Here is a 21,241-nt window from a genome sequence, read left to right as displayed (position 1 = left end):
TTCATAAACATCCGTGTTTTATTCGCTCGGTACACTTCATCTTACTACAATACACTGATAACACACACATGTATAGCTTACAATTACTACCATGTTGCAGTACATACCAAGTGTGCTTAGGTCTGGTGGATAAATGTACCCAGCAACGATAAAACATGCAAGACACCACTTAGCATAAATATTGCTTGGCACACCTGTTCGGTAAAGCCTGCTTGACCCTCCATCTATGAATATTTACCACAGACAATGAGTTATATCATTATATAAATTGAATTTGCATCGTTGGATAATACTTTTTATGTACTTTTTGTATATAAATACTTTTATGTTGGGCTGCCATTATTAGGACCTGTCTTGCATCGCCAAGGATGCTCTATTCTACGCTCGACTACTGGTTTCCCTGTCACAGAGCAAATCCCACCGTGGCACACTTCGTGTTTCACGTACAGCATTTTGTTAAGACCAAGAAGTTGACCAATGGTTCAGCTGAAGTGATTTCATTTTTGGCATAGCAATTATCACGTTGTTACTTTTTATATGAAATGCTTTGACCTAGATGACCGCGATACGATCGTACACTACCTTCGCCAAGTTGTATTAAAGCATAGCATCTGCGCATGTGTCCGGTGAATGCGATAGGTAAAGATTAGTTTCAACATAGACCCTGGATTTCTATAAAGCCTATGGTATCAGTGGGAACCACCGAATTGATGGGTCTTGCATGCGCCGCCATGCATCGCCGAATCGGATATGTAATCTCATAAATAATTCACGGCAACGCACATGCTGCAAGACGTGTGAATCTCGTGAGAACTCAACCACATCGCGATAACTCAAGTGCATCACATTCACGAAATAGTAGCGATAATTCTGCATCGCATTCAAGAAAAAAGTTTTATTGACAGACATCTACCAAGTCGAAGGTTTCCCTGGTAAATGTTTACTGTTGGTCCCAAATTGTCACTGTTTACTGTTGGTTTTTTACTGAATGAATGAGTATAATCATATTTACACGAGCCGAAATGCATATTCAGTAATTTTGGCCTGGAAATCATGGACAGAAGCAGAGTATACTACCATGGAAAATAAATACGTATATTTCGGAAAATTTACGGTCGTAAGCTTCTTCGTGCTTCTTCGCGTTAGCACACGTCTTCAAGCTCACGTTGTGGAGAATATCGTAACTGGTGACAAACACGACCCTAAAACACTTTATCAGGGTCAACCAGACGTGGCAGGAACTGGACACGTTTCTTATTTGGTTCACTCAGCTCCATAAACGACGGCTCACCGTCCCGGTCCACAGATAGGAACCAAAACTTCTCTTTGCTTTGATCGCTCCACCCATCCCTCCGGACCGGATATCGCGCCGACGCGTACACACTGAACAGGTTATAGTATATGTTTTCCAGGAACCAGCATTTCTTGTTCAGAACACGCTACGGAGAAAGAAATAGAACATAAGTTTAACTGGAACGGTTTCTACAAATTGTCACAGATATTTCAGCAGGCATGTTTTTTTGCCGCGAGATAATGAAGCAGAATCGACGGCTGTCTCATCTCTTGTTGGCATGGCAAATAGAACCTGAAGAGCACGTTGCAGTTGCAGTGACCTTTTCCCATCACGATCACGACATACAAAGGTAAACTGCCACAGGTATGACAGAACGTTATAATCATGTTAAACTTAACGTTGGAGATTACGCTGATACTAACAAACAAGAAATCTGAAAATAATACTCGGATAACTGTGGTATAAAAATCTGACGAAATTTGTGTGTGATGAAAATCACACGATGACGACGACAATGTGTTTCAACCTTGGAGACATGAGTTACAAAAATTCAATATCATTTCACGCACTGAGCTCAGAACTGATGATGTCCTGACAGCATCTGTCCTCTGACCCAGACGGCTAACAAAGGACAAAGTCGTTCGCTATTGCTGGAGAAATTTAAGGATAATACGTGTTTTTGGAAATATGGCTGGCACGTAGCACCAAACAAAACAACAAATGAAAACCCAATACTTACAGACGTGTAGAGCTTTCCATGCTCGTTCATAGCGAGGTACAATCCACTCTCAATACCTCTTATCGCCACAATGAAAGGTGGATGAACTTTGATCAGATGTACGATAGCTGTAGAAATGATAAAATGGCAGGTTATTCGGGTGAAATTTTGGACAAACGGATCTACTCGAAGGAGGGTCCTCCCATCGCTATCAAAAGTAAACAACCTTGGTTGACATCGATGTGTAAAATCGTTCTATATTGGACCAATGTCTTTCAGTAGTACCACCGTTTGCTCAGTCTAGCCTGGTTCCGGACAATATTTTCTCCGGGGCAGGTTTGTTGTTGTCGCATTGTACACAAAGGTACTTGTCGATACAGGCAAAAATATATGTCAGCCTTAGAATCGGATGAATAACACAAAAGTCACCATTCACCGCTACTGCTGAGAACTCAGGATCTGCGAACATGTTCGTTCTTTGAGCATTAATTTCCGATCAACTCTTGTGGACTGGCATTCTTAAAGGGTTTCGTTGATTATTGGTTTTTGGAAGTGGTAAGTTTGTGTGAGTTGTTAATGGGGGAGACAGCTGTTTTATTTTCTATTTCTCCCCAGGGCACTACCCAGTGAGTTGTGTCAGTTTTTATAGCACCCAGTGACGTATCAGACAGAACCCTCTGGCTTTTCTTTCAACGTTTGACGACCAAGGTGCCATGCTTTGGTTTCGCAGTAAAATAAAGTAATAAAATTACTCATCTTCGGTTGCCAGTATTTTAGATACATACAAATTATTATTTGCACTATTGAAAGTTACTATGATTTCATCGGACGTATAACAGGAAGCAAATACAGACTTATTTGGTAAGCATAGAAATATGGTTTAACTTTTATTGTAAATGACAATATGAAAATGAACGAAATTGTGGTGTTAATGGCGGTGGTGGTAATAATGATAATGATAATGATGATGATGATGTCTAGGACGATGATATGATGGTGGTGATGTTGATGATGATGATGATGATGATGATGATGATGATGATGATGATGATGATGATAGTGGCTGTGGTGACGGTGGTGATGACGATGATGATGATGGTAATGGAGGTGATTACATACGGTACGAATGTTGATAATATGATATTTGCAATAAAAATAAAGACACCAAACACAGTTGAATCACAATCATTTTCCTAAATCGCCAAGCTTACGTCACCCTGCTCCCTGCTGTCAGTGGAATTCTAGATAGAATGCCCCTCCCCGAAAAACATATAAAATATTCTAGTCAAATTGTGCCTCATGAATTGAGCATCATGATTCGAGTTGAGCATATTTTTACAGGGACACATAATTATGTTCATCTTTTTTTTTATTTTGTTCAGGTTCCTATGCATATTTCTCCTTGCAGACGCATAGTATTCATTACTTTTACAGCTGTCGGAAATGACGTATTGATAATATCGCCATTGCTGATCTGTTACGAAGGTATTTACATATATGACAACGTTACATCATTACGTGTCATGAAACTATAACTTATTATGTTCGAACTTTCGTTAACTGAAACCAGTTCCCCGTTCTAAATAAAGAACAACAACTATAAGTCACCATGCAAAATCTGACACTGCAGAAACAAATTGCCCTATATTTTATGACACTTGAAATTCAAAATGGCCGCCATCCCTGGGTTCAACTCTATGAAGAAATTCACAAAATACGGCGGTTAAAAATGAAGTTATTCCATGAGCTGAAAACGATCCCTCGCAAATGGTAGACCAAAAAAAAGCACACTTTAAAAGTCTGAGAGTTCGAATATCTGTCCTCGAGGCGCATTCTGATTGGTATGTCTGTTTTGTGTTACAACTATTCCCTATTATATATGTTTCAGGAATAATTACTAATTTAACACCAATAGACTGACTATGACTAATTTTAATGGCCAACCATAGTAACTTGTAGGCGGATGTGTCATGGCAAATAATTAATAATTCACCGAGAGGTTGCCCAAAGATCGACCTTTTGACATCTTTAGAGAATACCTCAGATCTATCATTCATGTCTCTAAAAAGAAGTTATCCGAGCTCGGTGAAATCCTGACAAAGGAACTGTCAAGGCAATCAAAGTATTTCTTGGAGTCAATCAAGGTACCCGATTCTCCGTGCTCAGAAATTGCCTGCAGCTCAAATTTTCTTTCGTAAAACCAGTGGGGGATATTAGATCAGCTTGCTTAAGGTTGACGGGTCAACGAAAACTGAGCTGTTGTCGTGGTAGAGTTTCTGACACGGGGTGAAGTGTTGTTTAGATATTTGGAGTCGCAGTACTGTATCCTCACCCACGTTGAATGACTTGTTGTGTCCTAAAAATATAATACCTCAGTCCCAAAGAGACCGGTTCCTTTTTAGAAAACTCAAAAGCAGAAACGATGCCTGACGCGTCTTTTGTCTACGGCCTTTAAAGCAGGCTAAGATAAAAATACACAGAGTGTGCGATCGTTCCATGCCTCAGTAATTGGGGTAAAAAACGACATTCCGAAGAGATTATCAGGCCCCGTGATGCTCAGGGAATTCAAAGCGTGATTGCCTTAGTCTCAGCACATTTCATGAGCACTTAGCAACAGATGATGGTGTTCTTTCAGTAAATTTGACCCTTGACGCTTTTACCGTAAAAAAACCGCAATAAGAAATCACGACTAAGTGAAAAATATGCTTGCTTTACAATGTATTAAATCAAACCATTATACGCATGTAACGTCAGAAAGGCAAAATATCCTATCTTACCAGAAATAAAGGAATTCAAAGATTGGTGTACTTTCAGACATTACGAGATGAGGTACCCGACACTTACCATATTTGTTGTGATCTTCTGGTGTTCCCCCTAAAGTTCCATTTGGAAAAATCTGTAGGTGATATCCGGTGTGACAATACAACTGCCGATAGAGATTCCCTCTAACAGCGGGCCCAATGTGTTTCCCTCTGTCGACGTCGGTATGGCTGATACGGTTCTCAATTTCTTCTCCGTCACCTCTGTCAAGTGTGGCGTAAGTACGGCGACTTAAGGTTGGTATTATTAAGAGCCATGCCCCGATAACCGTCAGCGTAGACTTCTTCATGGCTTCTGTGCGAATGCCCTTTGTAACCTAGTATGGTGACGGTACGGGCTGGTTTGCACGAAGCTCTCGCAACCGCACCCGTTATATTAGTCTGTAGGGAGGAACCGTGCTCTCCATACAAATGTAATTTGAAAGGCTGGCGTTTTTACAGTGGTAACACAGACATGTCAAGGGAGAATGCAGTATTTTTTTCCTGTTGCACAAGTAGGTCAGAAAAATTCCTTGGGGCAGCCTTTAAGAAACTTTAATGAAGCAGGGTAATTCTACGAAAGTTACTTCAGTAAGATACTAGTGAAGTATAATCTTCACCAGATAGAAAGGGGACAATCGTCAGTCAAGAGGATGCCGTTCCAAAATATTAACACACAGGAATGGGGGCAACAGTTATGCTGTATGTCTGAGATTCATGGAGGGTGAGAATAACAGAATCCCACACCCAAGTTTGGTGAAATGGAATGTCTCACACGAGTTGAAATTTCCAACACATCAGGGCGATTTGTTTACTCCATATCAACATAGCAGGGTGGTCATCACTGAAGAGCCAACTCTTTTATCAGCCGCAGTTGGGAGTACGTGTGGTCGACGCTTGTCAGTGCAGTACGTGTTGGTTCACAGACAATATTATATTTTGCAGCGTGACAAATAAGTGTAGGCAGAGGCCACTTGGGGCGTAAAGTTTCCGCTTCATGGTTTCCCGAATGCTAAACTCACGTTATCCTCGGAGTATTACGCCGAACATGTTACTAGTTCTGCGTACCTCAATTCTGCGTCATCTACTGTACGTCTGTTGTATTTGTGTCTCAGGGCTCTTTGTTTTCCTCCAAAGAGTGTTATGTCAGTGGCAAACAACGATGTTTGCTAGCGATTTCTGGTGGACTTTTTTCTCATGTCAGTGGGCATGGAAAGGGCAGGCAGGCACTTTGTACCTTTTTTTTTGGCGGATTGGGATATTTCATTCTCGTGCCCTGCCGGTAACTTGAAATAAGTCCAGTTGACGGGCAAGGGGTGTGATTAAGTTGTTGGAGGTTGCCATTGGGGTGTGAAAGGAATGTGGCAAAAAGGTAGAGGAGAGCTTTTATGGTGGGAAGAGGACACTAAGTATTTTCTGTTGGAAGACGGGAAGAGGCGGGGTTTCCTGGTGGAGACTTGGATGAAGAGAAAACAATTTTGAACATCATTCGCTCCCCCACCAAATTATGTGAATATAGTTAAAATATCTTGAAATTGCGACGATAAACTTGAAACTCACAAGGATGAGCCGATGTGAGAAAGTTGACTACCTCCGTAACTATTGTAGATTCGCTGAATTTATCGTCGACTTTTGAACAGCTCTCCGGCATGCTTATTTAGGAAAGATATTTCATGTATCAGTACAGGGTCATGTGTTGCGTTCGCCCCTAGTGTAGACTTTGAGACACAAATGCATTTGATTTTGCCTGCCATCCGAAGTGTCCTGTATGATATAAGGTTAGAAACCTTGCCTGAAATACAACTACACACTCATGTAACACTGCGATAGAATGTTTTTGTCCTTTTTTAAACAAGATGAAGGGGGCCAAGGGAGTGACCGTTCTGTGCAGTTCTGTGCAGTCGAATGCAGTAACCGTTGAGGGGCTTTGGGGTAAATGGTTGTACACTAATACATCGTTGCGAGAGGGACTAGTTGCCGTACATGATACTGACATCATTATATATAGATATGACTTTTTGGCGTTTTAAAGTGCCTTTCTCCATAGTTTGAGCTCCCGAAAATGAAGAAACAGATTTCACAATTGGGCGAACTTTGTTGAACGAAACCCTTGAGCTCGATTCTGAGCGTTGTAAACACAGGGTATATAGGCGAGCGGCAGACACACCCATTTTTCACACTTAATGTACCCACCTTACATACGGCCACATCATACATCATTTGAAAGCTTATTATCTCTACTTCAAGAAAATTGACGATGTGGAGCTGCCAAGTAGGGCCATAACCCCCTAATTTGCATAATTCACATGGATACCCAATTTGCATAAATGTGATATAAAATTAGGAAATTCATTGTTAACTACTCTAAACATACTTTTAAACTATTGAGTGATATATCAAATGAAAGGTATTTGCATGTAGAATACAAAATTGATATCCAAAAAGATATTTAAAATGGTTTTACTGAAATATTTTCATATTAATAGTGAAAAAAATATTTAACCCTTTTGAATAATAATATCTTAAAATTTGAACACATACAGCCACATCATACAGTCACATTATACATCATTTGAAAGCTTACCATCTCTACTTGAAGAAAATAGACAACATTTAGTTGTCAAGTTCGGCCGTAGCCCCTAATTTGCATAAGTCCCACGGGTACCCAATTTGCATAAATGCGATTAATATTAGATATTTATTATTCACTACTCGAAAAATACTTTTAAACTATCGAGTGATATATCAAATGAAAGGTATTTGCATGTAGAATACTAAAAAGACATTCAAAAATATATATTTAAATTAATTTTACTGAAATATTGTCATATTTATATTGAAAAAATATTGTCCCCTTTCAATGACAATATTTAAAAAAATTAATACAAAAAGCCAAATCTTACAGCATCATCATACGTTATTTAAAAGCTTACTATCTCTACTTCAAGAAAATTGACAATGTAGAGCTGTCAGGTACGGACGTGACCCTTAATTTGCATAATTTACATGGGTACCCTATTTCCATAAATGCGATATAAAATAAGAAATTTATTAACTACTATAAACATACTTTGAACTATCGAGTGATATATCAAATGAAAGGTATTTGCACGGAGAATACAAAATGGATATCCAAAGAGATATTAAAATGATTTTACTAAAATTTTTCGTACTAATGTAGAACAATATACTTTCCCCTTTTAATAACGATATTATAATACTTTTAACACATAAAACCGCATCACACAACCACATCAAACGTTATTTGAAAGCCTATTATCTCTGCCTTATGATAAAAGACGATATGCAGCTGACGAATAGGGCTGTAATGATCTAATTTGCATAATGCAAACGGGTACCTAATTTTCATGAATACAATATAAAATTACAAAAATCAATTGTAAAGTACTCTAAACTTACTTTTCAATTATCAAATGATATATCAAATGATAGGTATTTGCATGTAGAATAGAATCATGAACTCCAAACGTGTATTCAAAATATTCTTATCGAATATTTTCAATTAAATCGTAAACGTTTTGACTAGTTTATAATATTCAAAATATTGTGTACTAATAACGAATAATGCTAAAGTTTTGGGGATAAATATCTGAATTTGTTTTGCAATTGATTTTTTGTTTATTAAGGATACGAAAACTGGAATATTTTCCTGTCTAATTCCCTTATAGCTGAACAACAAGAATACATAAAACCAATATTGGAACTAATTCGGGATAATTGGGTCTTCATATTTTTCAAATTTTCTAAAACATGTTTTGTGCTGTATAGTTGAGTGTTGAAATATTACAAGTTACTCTTAAAAACAAGTAAAAAGAAAAGCAGATGAGCTTAAATTTGCAAATTAAACCGACATTAATTCACCATCCAATTATCCCAAATTAGTTCCAATCTTGGTATAAATAGATGTGTGTTGAATGGCCCTTTTGTATTATTGATGTCATTTTTGTTTCACTTTCTTTAGAAATGTTGTTTTGATGGAGATATCATTTGTTACTACATCTGTGTTACATTTGTATTTTCAGTTCAGTTATGTGGAATATGTAGACGGAAGGCACCATGTTTCATTTATCGTATTTATTGTTATATAATGAAGGAAAAGCAACTCAACACACCGTTCATATCTTCGTTGTTTGCGTTTCGTGTATGATATTGTGTATATTGTCAGAGTACATATTATGTTGGGTGTTTTATATAAAGTGTTAATTAGCCATGGCGATTATTCTAGTTAAGAGTAAAACACTAGCACCACTTACAAGTTGGTACCTTATGCTAAAAATACAAGTGAACAAAATGACGCCCACGAGGAAAGTTCGTGGGCCGCCTAATTATAAGTGGATGATGCAGTCCAACCTTTCACAGATCAAAATTCATTGACTATTTTCTCAAATAAATCGTGAAGAAATAAACAACATACATCAAAGATACGACTGATTTTACATGGAAAATTGAGACAATAAAAGTTCCGGCCAATGCGACATTGGTAACACTAGACATTGTTTCAATGTACACTAATACAACGCACAATGAAGCAATGGAATCAGTCGACAGAGCATTAAATCAGGAAAGATCATCAAATGATTGCATAATCAAACAACCAACAACAAAATACATGATAGCTATGCTGAAAATAATCTTGAAAAACAACACTTTCAAGTCAACAGTGAATTTTACCGTCATGTATTTGGGTGCGGTAAGAGATCTCCAGTTTTACCAGAAATTCCCGACATTACATTTCACAAGACAAAATGAGAATAATTCAGCAACACACTGAACAAATATCGCTCTGACTGAGATTCAGAAACGATGTATGATTCTCATTGGAACTCAACACGAGCTTAATGAATTCATATCAAACATGAAAAAATGCATCATACTTCGAAAGCTCTTCTCAAGAAATCATATCGTTAGACCTCATTATCTATAAAGGTCATCGTGGAACAAAGAGGACATTCTCGACTGCAAAACACACACAAAACCAACAGATACATTGCGGTTCACGAAACCAAACGGCAACATTCAAGGGCCTTGTTAAACGCGAAACATTACGATACATTAGAACAATCATGAACAACAAGGCAATAGAGAATACAAGATATTTTCGAGATAAAAGTAATGAAATGCGACCAAACGATTCTAAATCTTGTTAAATTATTACTAACTTTTGACAATCGGATGACATTTAAATGTTATTAAATTTTCATTAAATTAATTTCAAATTTCCTTGGAATCGTAAATAGTAAAAGGGAACCAAAACATTTTCAGGTCCCCTATATGCTGATCAAAATCTCCAAGTACCCCTCTACAATCTCCCAAAATTTTCGAATCCAACCCGAATTCCTCTGCCTCTCACCGTTATTTGTGAGCGTAGCCTAATCACATACATAAGAAACGGAAATATAAGCGTTACGATGATGCCAAACTTCACAAAACCTACAACAGTCCGATCTCCGATTCAAATGAGCGTACACAAATACAGCCTGAACGAACAGTAGACATCCTAGCTTCCGTACTTGAACAAACTGAACTTTCACTGGAACAACTCGATTGGTAACACCTACAATCATTCAATCAGTGCACATGTTCCACCAAAGAAAATGAAGGACTGATGAAGACAACTCAGTACTCTCAAAAGGTAGCATCAAAGGATCGCAGTGTCACATTAGTCTTGCTACCCCATATAGGGCAGAACACGTAGATTAGGGTTACGTCTCGCCATGGCAAATCAACACAATACATAAAACGGCCAAACATAACATAATATACACTTACAATATACACAATGACATGTACCGTACACAAAATTCAAACAACTAAGATATGAACGATTTGCGGAGCTGCTTTCTCTTATTACATGTCATCAATTGTGTCTGCTGTCGAATAAATCTTCCCTGCACACACCTTTGTTCCTGCCAAGGCAGCGATAACTGTGGCAACCCTTTTACTCATGACAATGCTGGTGAAGAAGAGGATGATGAATTCCTACAATTACTAGATTTACGGGAAATGACATGAATGATTTGGATCATGAATCATGCCATTACTTTGACTGTAGCTTACTCTGACACATTGTTTCAGCTACAAAGCTACATTTCAACAACTACAATAGTGTCTTTCGTGTGGATCTTTTTGTTGCATTGATACTTAAATTAATTTTTTTAAATACCATTATTAAAAAGAGGAAATATTTATTTCGACAGAAATATGAAAATATTTCCGTAAATTAATTTAAATATCACTTTTGATATCAATTTTGTGTTTTACATGCAAATACCATCACCACTGACCATATATCACTCGATAGTGTAAAAGTGTGTTTAGAATAGTTAACAATGAATTTTCTAATTTCATATCTCATTTCTGCAAATTCTTACCAGTGTAATTTCCTTGATAGCTCCATATTGTCAATTTTCTTCAAGTAGATATAATAAGCTTTCAAATGACGTATGATGTGGCTGTATGATAGGACTCTAGGTGTTAACATTTTTTAAATACTGTTATTCTAAAGGGGAAAATATTTTTTCCATATAAATATGAAAATATTTCAGTGAAATCCATTTCAATATCTCTTTGAATATTCATTTTGTATTCTACATGTAACTACCTTTCATTTGATATATCACTCGATAGTTTAAACGTATGTTTAGAAAAGTTAGCTATAAATTTATAATACTATATCGCATTTATGCAATTGGGTATGCGTGTTTATTATGCAAATTAGGGGGTTATGGCCCGATTTGGTAGCTCCAAATTGTCAATTTTCGTGAAGTAGAGATATGAGCTTTCAAATGACGTATGGTGTGGCTGTGTGTTGCTGCTGTATGTGTAAAATTTTCAAAATATTGTTATTCAATAGGGGAAAATATTGTTTTCCATATAAACATGAAAATATTCCAGTATAATCAATTTCAATATCTCTTTGAATATCCATTTTGTATTCTACATAGAAAGACCTTTCATTTGATATATCACTCGATAGTTTAAACGTATCGTCAGAGAAGTTAACAATAAATTTCAAATATTATATCGCATTTATGCAAATTGGGTACCCTTGTTAATTATGCAAATTAGGAGGTTATGGCCCTACTTGGCAGCTCCACATCGTTAACTTTCTTAAAGTAGAGATAATAAGCTTTCAAATGACGTATGATGTGGCCGTATGTAAGGTGGGTACATTAACTCCTAAAATAGGGCCCTTTTTGTGGATTCGCCGCTCGCCTAATACGCCACACAGATGCTTTGCTATGACATCGTAAATGGAGACAGAAACAAGTGACAACTTTGATGTGGTGAAGCTCATACTGGCTGTTCCGATGTGAAGAGTTTTACAATAGTTTACAATGTGTCTTTCGTAATCTCCATGCTATAATAATGTAGTTTTTTCCCTATTTCGCCGTTCACAGTTTATGCTAATTTGGAAACCCTTCTTGCACTAGTATCATTCTATTTTACCACAGTCGATATGAGCCTTCGGCCAATCAGAACCGTACTTGACACATTGACGACTTAAAATTGCCTATATAAATATACTTACGGTAAATGTTCATATAGTCCGAGAAGATCTCACTTTGGGATGTACATGTGATAGTTAAGTTAAGTTTGCTCATCAAGAAATGATGCTCACCCTACTATCCTAATGTTAACGACATTTGGTGATTCACATAAATATTGTAACGATGTCTTGGCTCTTTCTGCGTGTTCTGTTTCTTCATCATTAGCAAAAGTTAAATTCATAGCATGAAAAATCTCCACCATGACCTCTTGCATGATGGCGCGGTAGTAATTTCTTTTCCAGTTCTTCATTAAGAACAATTACAAACAACCCCATCATACATTAACCACTCGTCACTTTTTTTGTTAATGGTCATTTTTCTTTACTCACTTACAAGGAACAAAATCAATGCATCCGATGTAGTAGTATTCCAAATGCTTATTTTATTAAAAACGTCAAGCCTAGTCAAGTTGGTGCTAGTCGTTTGTATTGATTGAGAAGCGTCATTTTACGGGCATGGCCAGGACTTTCCGCCACGATTAATTTACAAACCAATCGAAAACCCAAGCAGATTGAAACAAACTACTAAGTGTGGTATTTTGAACGATAAATTTAATCCAACAATAATAGGCAACGTCAAATCTACATAAGTTCCAAGGCAACGGATGTCGATATATTGTCCAAATTAGATCGGCATCATGAAGCAGATGTATTATGCAAGCTAAGCGAATTGCCTTTGGGCATACACACTGTTCTGAAGTACTTGCAGCTTTTGCGCTGTTTTTGTTTATTTGATTTTGTTTGTTTTTGCAGGATTTGCATGCTTTGTTCAAGTGCCAGTCTCTGATTTTTCGAAAGAGACAGTACCGAAAGTTTGCTAATGATATACAGAGCGAACAAGAATATATAAACATTGTACTTATAGGCCACTTCCATGACCCCTGAGTGACCTTACGTCCTGACATTTTTGATGGTATGGCATTATACAACATAAACTTTTCTCCCATTTGTAACAGAGAAAATTACAGATTTTGAGTGAATAAATCAAATTGTATATTTGGCCATTGTAGAGTTTGAACTCAAAATGGCGAACTCATACCAATAAAAATGCCAGGATGTAAGGGTCACACAGGGCTCATGAAAGTGGCCTGTTGGCTACTCAAAGATATTTGATCAATAATGTAAAAACGGTTCAGTCACGTCCGGAGCCGAACGACAAATTTTTCCGGACAAAGGGCATATGATAACTCACGTGACCACAATTCTCTGTCAAATCATCCAAACTGTCGAAATATGTTCCTGCTTAAATAAGAAATACAGAAGAGAACACAATTAAGATGACATAAACGTTTAAATCGTGACTTCAAAGACTTCCTTAACGCTGAAAATATACCGAATATATTACAGCTAGGTTGGGTATGTAAATGCAGCAAGCAAAGATAAAACACGCGGTTATATTTGGTTCCCCTTGAGCTGTACAAATAGCATTCTTGGAAGACGCCGTTGATCCAGATCGCGTAAATACTGCTGAACACCTAAAGCATCCTCCATCAGGCATCTATGTATATTTGCCACTGGTGATAAATAATGCTTTTATCAAATTTGCATCGTTAAGTGATACTTGTCCATATAATTTTCATAAAGCAATCGTTGCGTCGGGCTTCAATCATAATGCTATCCGACACAAGCCTTCCCGATTTCCCTAGTAACTGAGCGCAAGTGTGTGTCAATCAAAACCACTCCAAAACAGTTCATTTTTCAAGTACATGGTAATGTTGTCCTAACCATCAGCCAATCGATCAAAAACGTGAACAGGATATAAGTAGATAATTCTCATGTCTGTTGTATTGTGGAAACCACGGTAGGATTATTGACCATAAAAAAGTTAAAATAAACTGTGACTCAAAAACAAAGTGCACCAATGTTTATCAAGCTGTTGGTGGTCTTGCACACGATCTCATTTACTGCCATTATCTCTCTTCATTTTACTAGTAGTTAAAGCTGAAGAACAAATTCTGACGTTTAATCATGGAAACAATCCACAGATGCCAATTATATTGTGTAAAGTACAGCCAGTATGGCAATAAGTGCTTCATAAAATTTTTTACCGAAATTTGTTGTCTAAAGTCTCTTTCTTGCCTCTTAAGGTAAACAAACACGTCTTTAATATTACGTAATCAGGATCATAATAAGTACCACTGAGTTATTTAGCTAAAGAGTTTCTCGGGGTAAACAGGACGTCGAATTAAAAATTTTACGCGGTCCCTGTTAGGTTTGTACAGCGCCGCCAACGACGGTTTACCACTGCCCTTCACAGCTACGAACCAAAATTTCTCATTTCTTTTCTCGCGTTTTCCGTTCCTCTTGACTGGATATTTTGCCGATGCGTACGCATTCATTCCGTAACGGGTGACATTTTCCAGAAACCAGCAATTCTTGTTAAGAAAACTCTGCGGACAAAGATATGACAATAGACTTTGTGAGATCAGTGTCTACTGGACTGTCATGAATCTTTCGCCAGGTAGCAGTTTTTGCCGCGAGATAGTGATGCAGATTCCACGGTTATCACATCGCATGTCGGTGTCACCAGCTGAGGAAAATTAACGTCAGGACCTAAACATCACAAATAACTCTTAACAAGCTATAGTAACAACTTGTAATACTTGTAAGACATAGGAAGGTGAAATTTCCGTACGAGGACAGAGCCTTACAGTCATGTAAAAGTTCGCTTGGACAATATGGCTGATAATAAAACGTACAAGAAAACTGAAAACATGGATGCATGTACTTTGACATTATTGTAGGAATTAGATATCATTTCACACATTGAGGAATGAACTGTGGCTACAGACGAATGGTATCTCAACTCTGATCCAGACAAACAGGACGAAATCGTCACAAGTTCGCGATTGCTGGACAAGTCTGAGGTGGATACGTGTCTCTTTTGTACAAAATGGCTGGCACATAGCATGTAATGAAGTGAAGACTAAAGCTCAAAAATGAATATTTCAACACTCACCGATGCATAGAGCTTTCCTTGCCTGTTCATAGCGAGGTACAACCCAGTCACAATACTTCTTATTGCTACAATGGAGGAGGGCGGCTTAACTTCAATTATATATACTATAGCTGTCGAAATGATAAAATGACAGATTATTTGGTTGAAAGTGTCTGACCGAACATTGGCCTCTCTTATGAAACTTTGTTTGAAGCACCGTTAGCTGTATCAGTTTGCATTTACGCGATAAGATGGTTTGAAATAAGATGGTTTGATGTTTACTGTACCCAAGGGGGTAGCGTAACCGTGTTTGATATCAAATGCAACTTATGTAAAAGTGCTTACCGATATGTTACCACTGAATGTTTTTTCCATCCAAATAAATCACCAGGATTGAAATAGTGATATTTTCATTGACAATATGGCTGAATAACGAAATTTCAAAAAAACCACCCACTGAGAAGATTTGGTGATATTTTTGTAAGCAAAAAGCAAATAGATGCAGATAAATCGGATATAAAGGTCCTCTGATTGTTATTAAAATCAGAACACGCTATGATAACATTGATTTGTATGGACATAGAATTCTTTAATCTTGCAGAAAATTTTTAATGTTGAGCCATGTGTGATCACTGAATTTTCCCGGGAAACGATTGTTGTGTCGCACTTGCACTGAAGTCAGACGTACTTGCCCACGCATGCGTACTCGTTTGTCGTCCGTAGTCAGCCAACATCGTTACCACAGAGAACTCATGGGCCACGAACACATTTTAGTGTAAATTTGTGCCCAGTTTCAATTGACTCTTATTGGCCAGGGTTTCTTCAATTTTAGTTTGTTTGAGTGATGAGTTTATGTAAGTTATTCATAGGAAACACATGTGATCTGCATATTTCCTATTCCCATGCAATGCCATCAAAATCTGCTTTCATTTCCACCAATCCTTTCAGACGAGCAATGTAGGCAGTATCGGTTTTTTACATCACTGATGACGTATCGAAACCACCGACCTGAACTCAACGTTTGAGGGCGACTTTAAAATGTCATGCCTTTGTTTCATAACAAGTTGTAAAATTTATGAACTTTTGACCCTCTTGCAGCGTGTTTGGTTATCATACTATTTCACTTGAACATAGACGCGTTGCCCTAATTCTAATTAACTCAACCATGGAGTATCCACAAGACATTCTTTGTACTTTAAAACCTGTAGTGACATTTCTTGTACACTTGTCACAACATGTATTTTCAAGCATGCAAATAGTGATGTTGATGGTGATAGAGTGATGATGATGATGCTGCTGCTGATGCTGCTGCTGCTGATGATGATGCTGCTGCTGATGCTGCTGCTGCTGCTGCTGCTGCTGCTACTGATGTATGATGGTTGTGGTGGTTGTTGTTGTGAGTTGTCATTGACATGGTGCTACTCCGAATAAAAAATAATACAAAGTAAGTACATGTGGTTATATCTGACTGGAAACGTCGATACAGTGCCACCTGTGTTGGAGGTCAAGAGGTCATCCCTCAGACTGATCTCTCCCCTATCCCTGCTTTTCCGGCTTTTCCGGGCATGGGATTGCCCGGAAGCTTAAAGATTCCTGCACAACGGCCAAGGGTTCAGCCAGCTAACACTGGTGGGCCAATGAAAACCGACCTGTTATTGCGGTATGGTTTCTGACGCGGGGCGAAATGTAGTCATATTGTAAGATATTTCGAGCCACCGTTGTACTTTGTCCGCACTAACATTATTATTGACTTGTTGTGTCCTAAAATATAATTATAATGTCTCATGGGGACAAGTTCGTCTTTTGAAATATCAAACGCTCCCTTTTTTCTGCCTTTTAAAGCAGGCGACTGTCGAATCACAGTCGTTGCCACACCTTTAGTAGCTGGGGCGATAAAAACAACATACCAAGAGAGATTAAGCTTATCACGCCCATGATGTATTTGGGATTCAAATCCTATCGTACAATAATTATAAAATCAAGAAATGAGATGAGTCTTATACTTTCAGATCTGGTAAGATGAGGTTCCCGAAACGTACCATACTTGTTGTTGTAGTCCCCTGTTCCCCTCAAAGTTCCATCCGGGAAAATTTGGAGGTAATATCCGGTGAGAAAGTACAACTGCCGATAGTGATTCCATCCAACGTCAACAGCGGGCCTAGCAGGCTCTCTAATATCCCCGGAACAGTATGCATACTTAGATCGGTCCCAAATGTCTTCTCTGTCGCCTGTGTTAGGCGTAGCATGCGTATGCAGACTGAAAGCAGGTAAAATGAAGAGCCATGCACCGATGACTGTCAGCGTAGAATTCTTCATGGCTTCTGTGAGAATGCCCTTTGGAACCTGGTATGGTGGCAGCTGATTTGCATAAAGCGAAGCTCTCGCGGCCACATCAGTTATACGAGTTTGTAGAAGGAACTTCGTATAAATCATACAAATTCAGATGAAAAGCCAGCACTTTACAGTAGTCACACCAGATGACTGAAGGGAGAGTGCGGTATTTTTGTTGTAGCAGATTCTAAAAAGTTACTTTTGGCTTACATGTAAGGTCACATGGTGGAAAGGAGCAATGATCAGTCCAGAGTTGCCGTTCCAAAATATCAACATGTGGGAAAAGAATAGCATTGACAGAGAGTAATAATATATTATGGATACCCACACCTAAAGTGGGCGAGATGGAATGTTTGACATGAGTTTGGGGTGGACCATTTGAAATCGGTGGGAGGGGCTTAGAATATTTTGTTTGGGGGGGGGGGAGGTTTCGAGATGATTGCCTTTGAAAAACAAAATCCAGGCAAGGATGGAAGGCTAGGATAAAGCCAGGGATAAAACAGATTGCCAGCAGATATGAAGTCAAAAATAATGCGAGAACAATTAATTTAAGTGTTTATTTTACATTTTCTGTGCGCTCTCCGGGCGCCCTATTTTTTAATATCTTCTGGCACACCCTTTTCATAATATTTTTCAATATCGACACTCCCTTCGGAGCTTGATTTTCATAGCATTTTCCATTTGGTCATGAAATTTTCATAACATCTTAATAAATTACATTTGATTATGCCTTGATTTGATTAATATTTTTACTTACACTTTTGCTGTTGATTTACATAAACACAGTGTTTCGATTTGAAACATTAAATACCATTTTTCATTTGTTGTGCTTCTGCTACAGTTTCTCATCCTTTCACATGAAGATTTCTTGGCCATTCAATTCAGCTTGTCCATGTAGCCTGTACCGGATATTTTGTGTCCGTCGTTGCTCTTTACAATGATGTGTCAGTCTTATCATGATTTGTCAAGTACATCAAGTGATTCCCGCACTCACCGTAACCCCAATATTGAATGTTTCTAGGACTATACTTTTTCATTTTCTAACAACTTTAAGCACAACATTTGCAATGCAATATTACGAAGGTTGGACAAGAATACAAGAATTTGTCATGAAATATACCTGCTTATAAATGATGATGTTTTTTAGCATATCTTTGATTAAGTACTGAAAAAATAGAGATTTTCCTATTGTGGTAATCACTTGTCTCTGTTGACAAGATAATAACGAAAACTTATTTTGTGCCTCATATGTCTTGAGTCATCATGAAAACTCTGTCAGAAACACTCAAAATGACCACCAAATAATCCCATTTTAATATGTTACATTCAAAATTTTCTGTATCAGGAGGGGGACATCTCCTTTTAACCACTCCAAAGTACTGGATTAATTGTGCCATTTTGATATTCCACTACCTCTATGCATTTGCAGTCTTTAAATCCTTATTCTGTTTTGTGCCACATGTTTTTAGCCAACTACCTAGAACAAAACTCCCTCACTAACAGATTGAGACCTCGATGACTTCTTATTTGTCTCCATCAGTAATTTTGCTGCAGTAAAGGATGCTTTTATTTTCTTTCTAACTTTCCGGCTTTCTGACGCAGATGCTGTTTGCATATAATTCCATGTAGACTTTGTGCCGCTTTACATTTCTTTCCTTATTCATTTTGTCGTGCCATACGAAGAAATTTAAAAGTATCTTGAACAAAAAGAACAGTGGATATTGGCATTCCAGTGCGTGTATGCGAGAGTGAAAGTATGGCAAAATTCACTGTGACACAGTTGAAAAAATAATTCCGAGTGATCTAAGCAGAAAAAAATACTACTCCAGAGTCAACCTTCCAAGCCCCCTATAATATTGGTCCACCCCTTAGGAAATGTCTGTCTAACTCGAGTCGAATACTTGTTATCACGTTATATGTGTTATTTTCAAAGTTTAACACGTCAGGGCGATGTGTTCACTCCGAATCGACAGGATGGTCAACTGTAAAGAGCCAACATTTCATTACTACTCCCAGTTTGAAGTATGTGTAGTCGACACTTGTCAGCGAATATTATTACATATTATGATTTACAGTATGACATATACGCCAAAGAAGGCATCCAATTTCCTTCTTTCGCGAATGCCAACGTACGTTATTTTTCGGAACATACCACTCATTCTGAGCACCAAAATTCTACGTACACTCTTCGGATTTGCGTCTGAAGTTTTTTCTATTTCTCCAAAGAATTGCATCGACAGGGGCAGCAATTAAGTGATTCGTTAAAACAGTGTTCTTAAGCGATTTCTTGATGTCAATATTTTTCTCATATCAGCTTAGAGCGAAAGGACAGACGGGCTTTATTTCCTCTCATCTACGGATGTAGATATTTCATTCAGAAACAACAAAAGGCACGTTTGGAGCGTTGTTTGGGTGAAGCAGTGAGGAAAGAGCAGTAGCGAATTTTTGACGAGAAAGGCTGAGCTAAGGGATTTCCTGGTGTGAAAAGTGTATCGGGACAACTTGGAGCGGGATGGGAAAGTTTCAAATTATATTGGGTGAGCATTTGCGAATAGCCTGCGATTTTTAAATATCTAACCATTGCAACGATAAAGCTTCCCATAATGAACAGAGTCAAGAGAGTTGGTGACCTCAGACATGGTCGGGTGTTAACGTGAGATTTGAACGGTCACCATCGTGACAAAGTCGTTGAAATAATGACCAGCTTTTCAACAGCTCTCTGGTAAGTTTTTGGACAGCAAGGGGACTTGGGGATGGTAGATATTTAATCTAAAGGTACGGGGTTATGTGTAGCCCTCGGCCCCATATGGAATTTTTGACACGAACAAATTCTGAGCGTGCGTCGTTGAACGAAAACTTACAGCTCCCAACCGAGCACTGTGAATAATGGGTATACGTCAATGGTGTCCTTGGCCATGACAGTAAAGGTAGAGTAGCAAGCAAAAAGTGACAACTCTGTATGGGATACCACAGAAGTTGTCTAAAATCACAATTATAAATGTTTACGCCGCTTGTTTGATAATCTTCGTTCTCTTTGACATTTATTTTTTCCTAACTACGAATTTGCACAGTCTTCTAAACGCCAACAATCAATCCACGGTCTATGCTAATTTATCAAACATCAATACCTTTGTCACTTTGGGTATAATCAACTCATTGGCAAGAAGAAAATCACCAACAACGACGGATGATAGAAGAAAAATCGGAGGGAGCCAATGATTTGTAGGATGTTTAATGTTATATTAACGAAAGAATAGATTGGTTTCTAAAGACGCTTTGTATATTCGTAAAGTACCATTGTGCAATGGTTGACCGTAATTTATCCTTAGCAGGCCATCGCTGTAGACAGACTGGCAAAGCCGAAGCTAAATGTTTTATGCAACTATGAATGTGCTGGCCAGTTACCCATGCAATGGTCAGTTCCCTAGCATATGCGTTTTGAGAAAGGTAAATCGCACTCCATATCGATCATGACTTTCCTCTACGCTGGAGAGAAACTAAAGCAATCATTTCCAGTCTTGAATTTGATTTCATTGCACAGGGCAGCCCAGCGAACAAGAACTCACCGTAGGTGGCGCTATATAGCAGCTCC

At 38.1% G+C, this 21,241-nt stretch overlaps 1 protein-coding gene and 1 long non-coding RNA gene across 2 annotated transcripts; both read right to left on the bottom strand.

The window, feature by feature from the left end:
• LOC139131293 (putative fibroblast growth factor 1) lies at positions 1 to 5,300 on the bottom strand. Its single transcript, XM_070697286.1, has 3 exons — positions 4,857 to 5,300; positions 2,034 to 2,140; positions 1 to 1,439 (listed from the first exon to the last, which is right to left on the bottom strand). The coding sequence occupies exons 1-3, from the start codon at positions 5,119 to 5,121 to the stop codon at positions 1,203 to 1,205; spliced, it is 609 nt and encodes a 202-aa protein (XP_070553387.1). The 5' UTR covers positions 5,122 to 5,300; the 3' UTR covers positions 1 to 1,202.
• Positions 5,301 to 13,684: 8,384 nt separating this feature from the next.
• LOC139130473 (uncharacterized) lies at positions 13,685 to 17,519 on the bottom strand. Its single transcript, XR_011551870.1, has 3 exons — positions 17,358 to 17,519; positions 15,340 to 15,449; positions 13,685 to 14,770 (listed from the first exon to the last, which is right to left on the bottom strand). It is a non-coding gene; the product is annotated as an uncharacterized lncRNA (long non-coding RNA).
• Positions 17,520 to 21,241: the final 3,722 nt, after the last annotated feature.

The sequence above is a fragment of the Ptychodera flava genome, chromosome 4, assembly GCF_041260155.1.
Source record: "Ptychodera flava strain L36383 chromosome 4, AS_Pfla_20210202, whole genome shotgun sequence".
Lineage (NCBI taxonomy): Eukaryota > Metazoa > Hemichordata > Enteropneusta > Ptychoderidae > Ptychodera > Ptychodera flava.
This window is presented reverse-complemented; position numbering and strand designations above follow the sequence as displayed.

Coding starts and splice junctions, on each gene's coding strand:
- LOC139131293 (XM_070697286.1), bottom strand. CDS start 5,121: ATGAAGAAGTCTACGCTGACGGTTATCGGGGCATGGCTCTTAATAATA. Junction 2,141..4,856: donor AGAAGATCACAACAAATATG/GTAAGTGTCGGG, acceptor TCATTTCTACAG/CTATCGTACATCTGATCAAA. Junction 1,440..2,033: donor ATGGAAAGCTCTACACGTCT/GTAAGTATTGGG, acceptor CTTTCTCCGTAG/CGTGTTCTGAACAAGAAATG.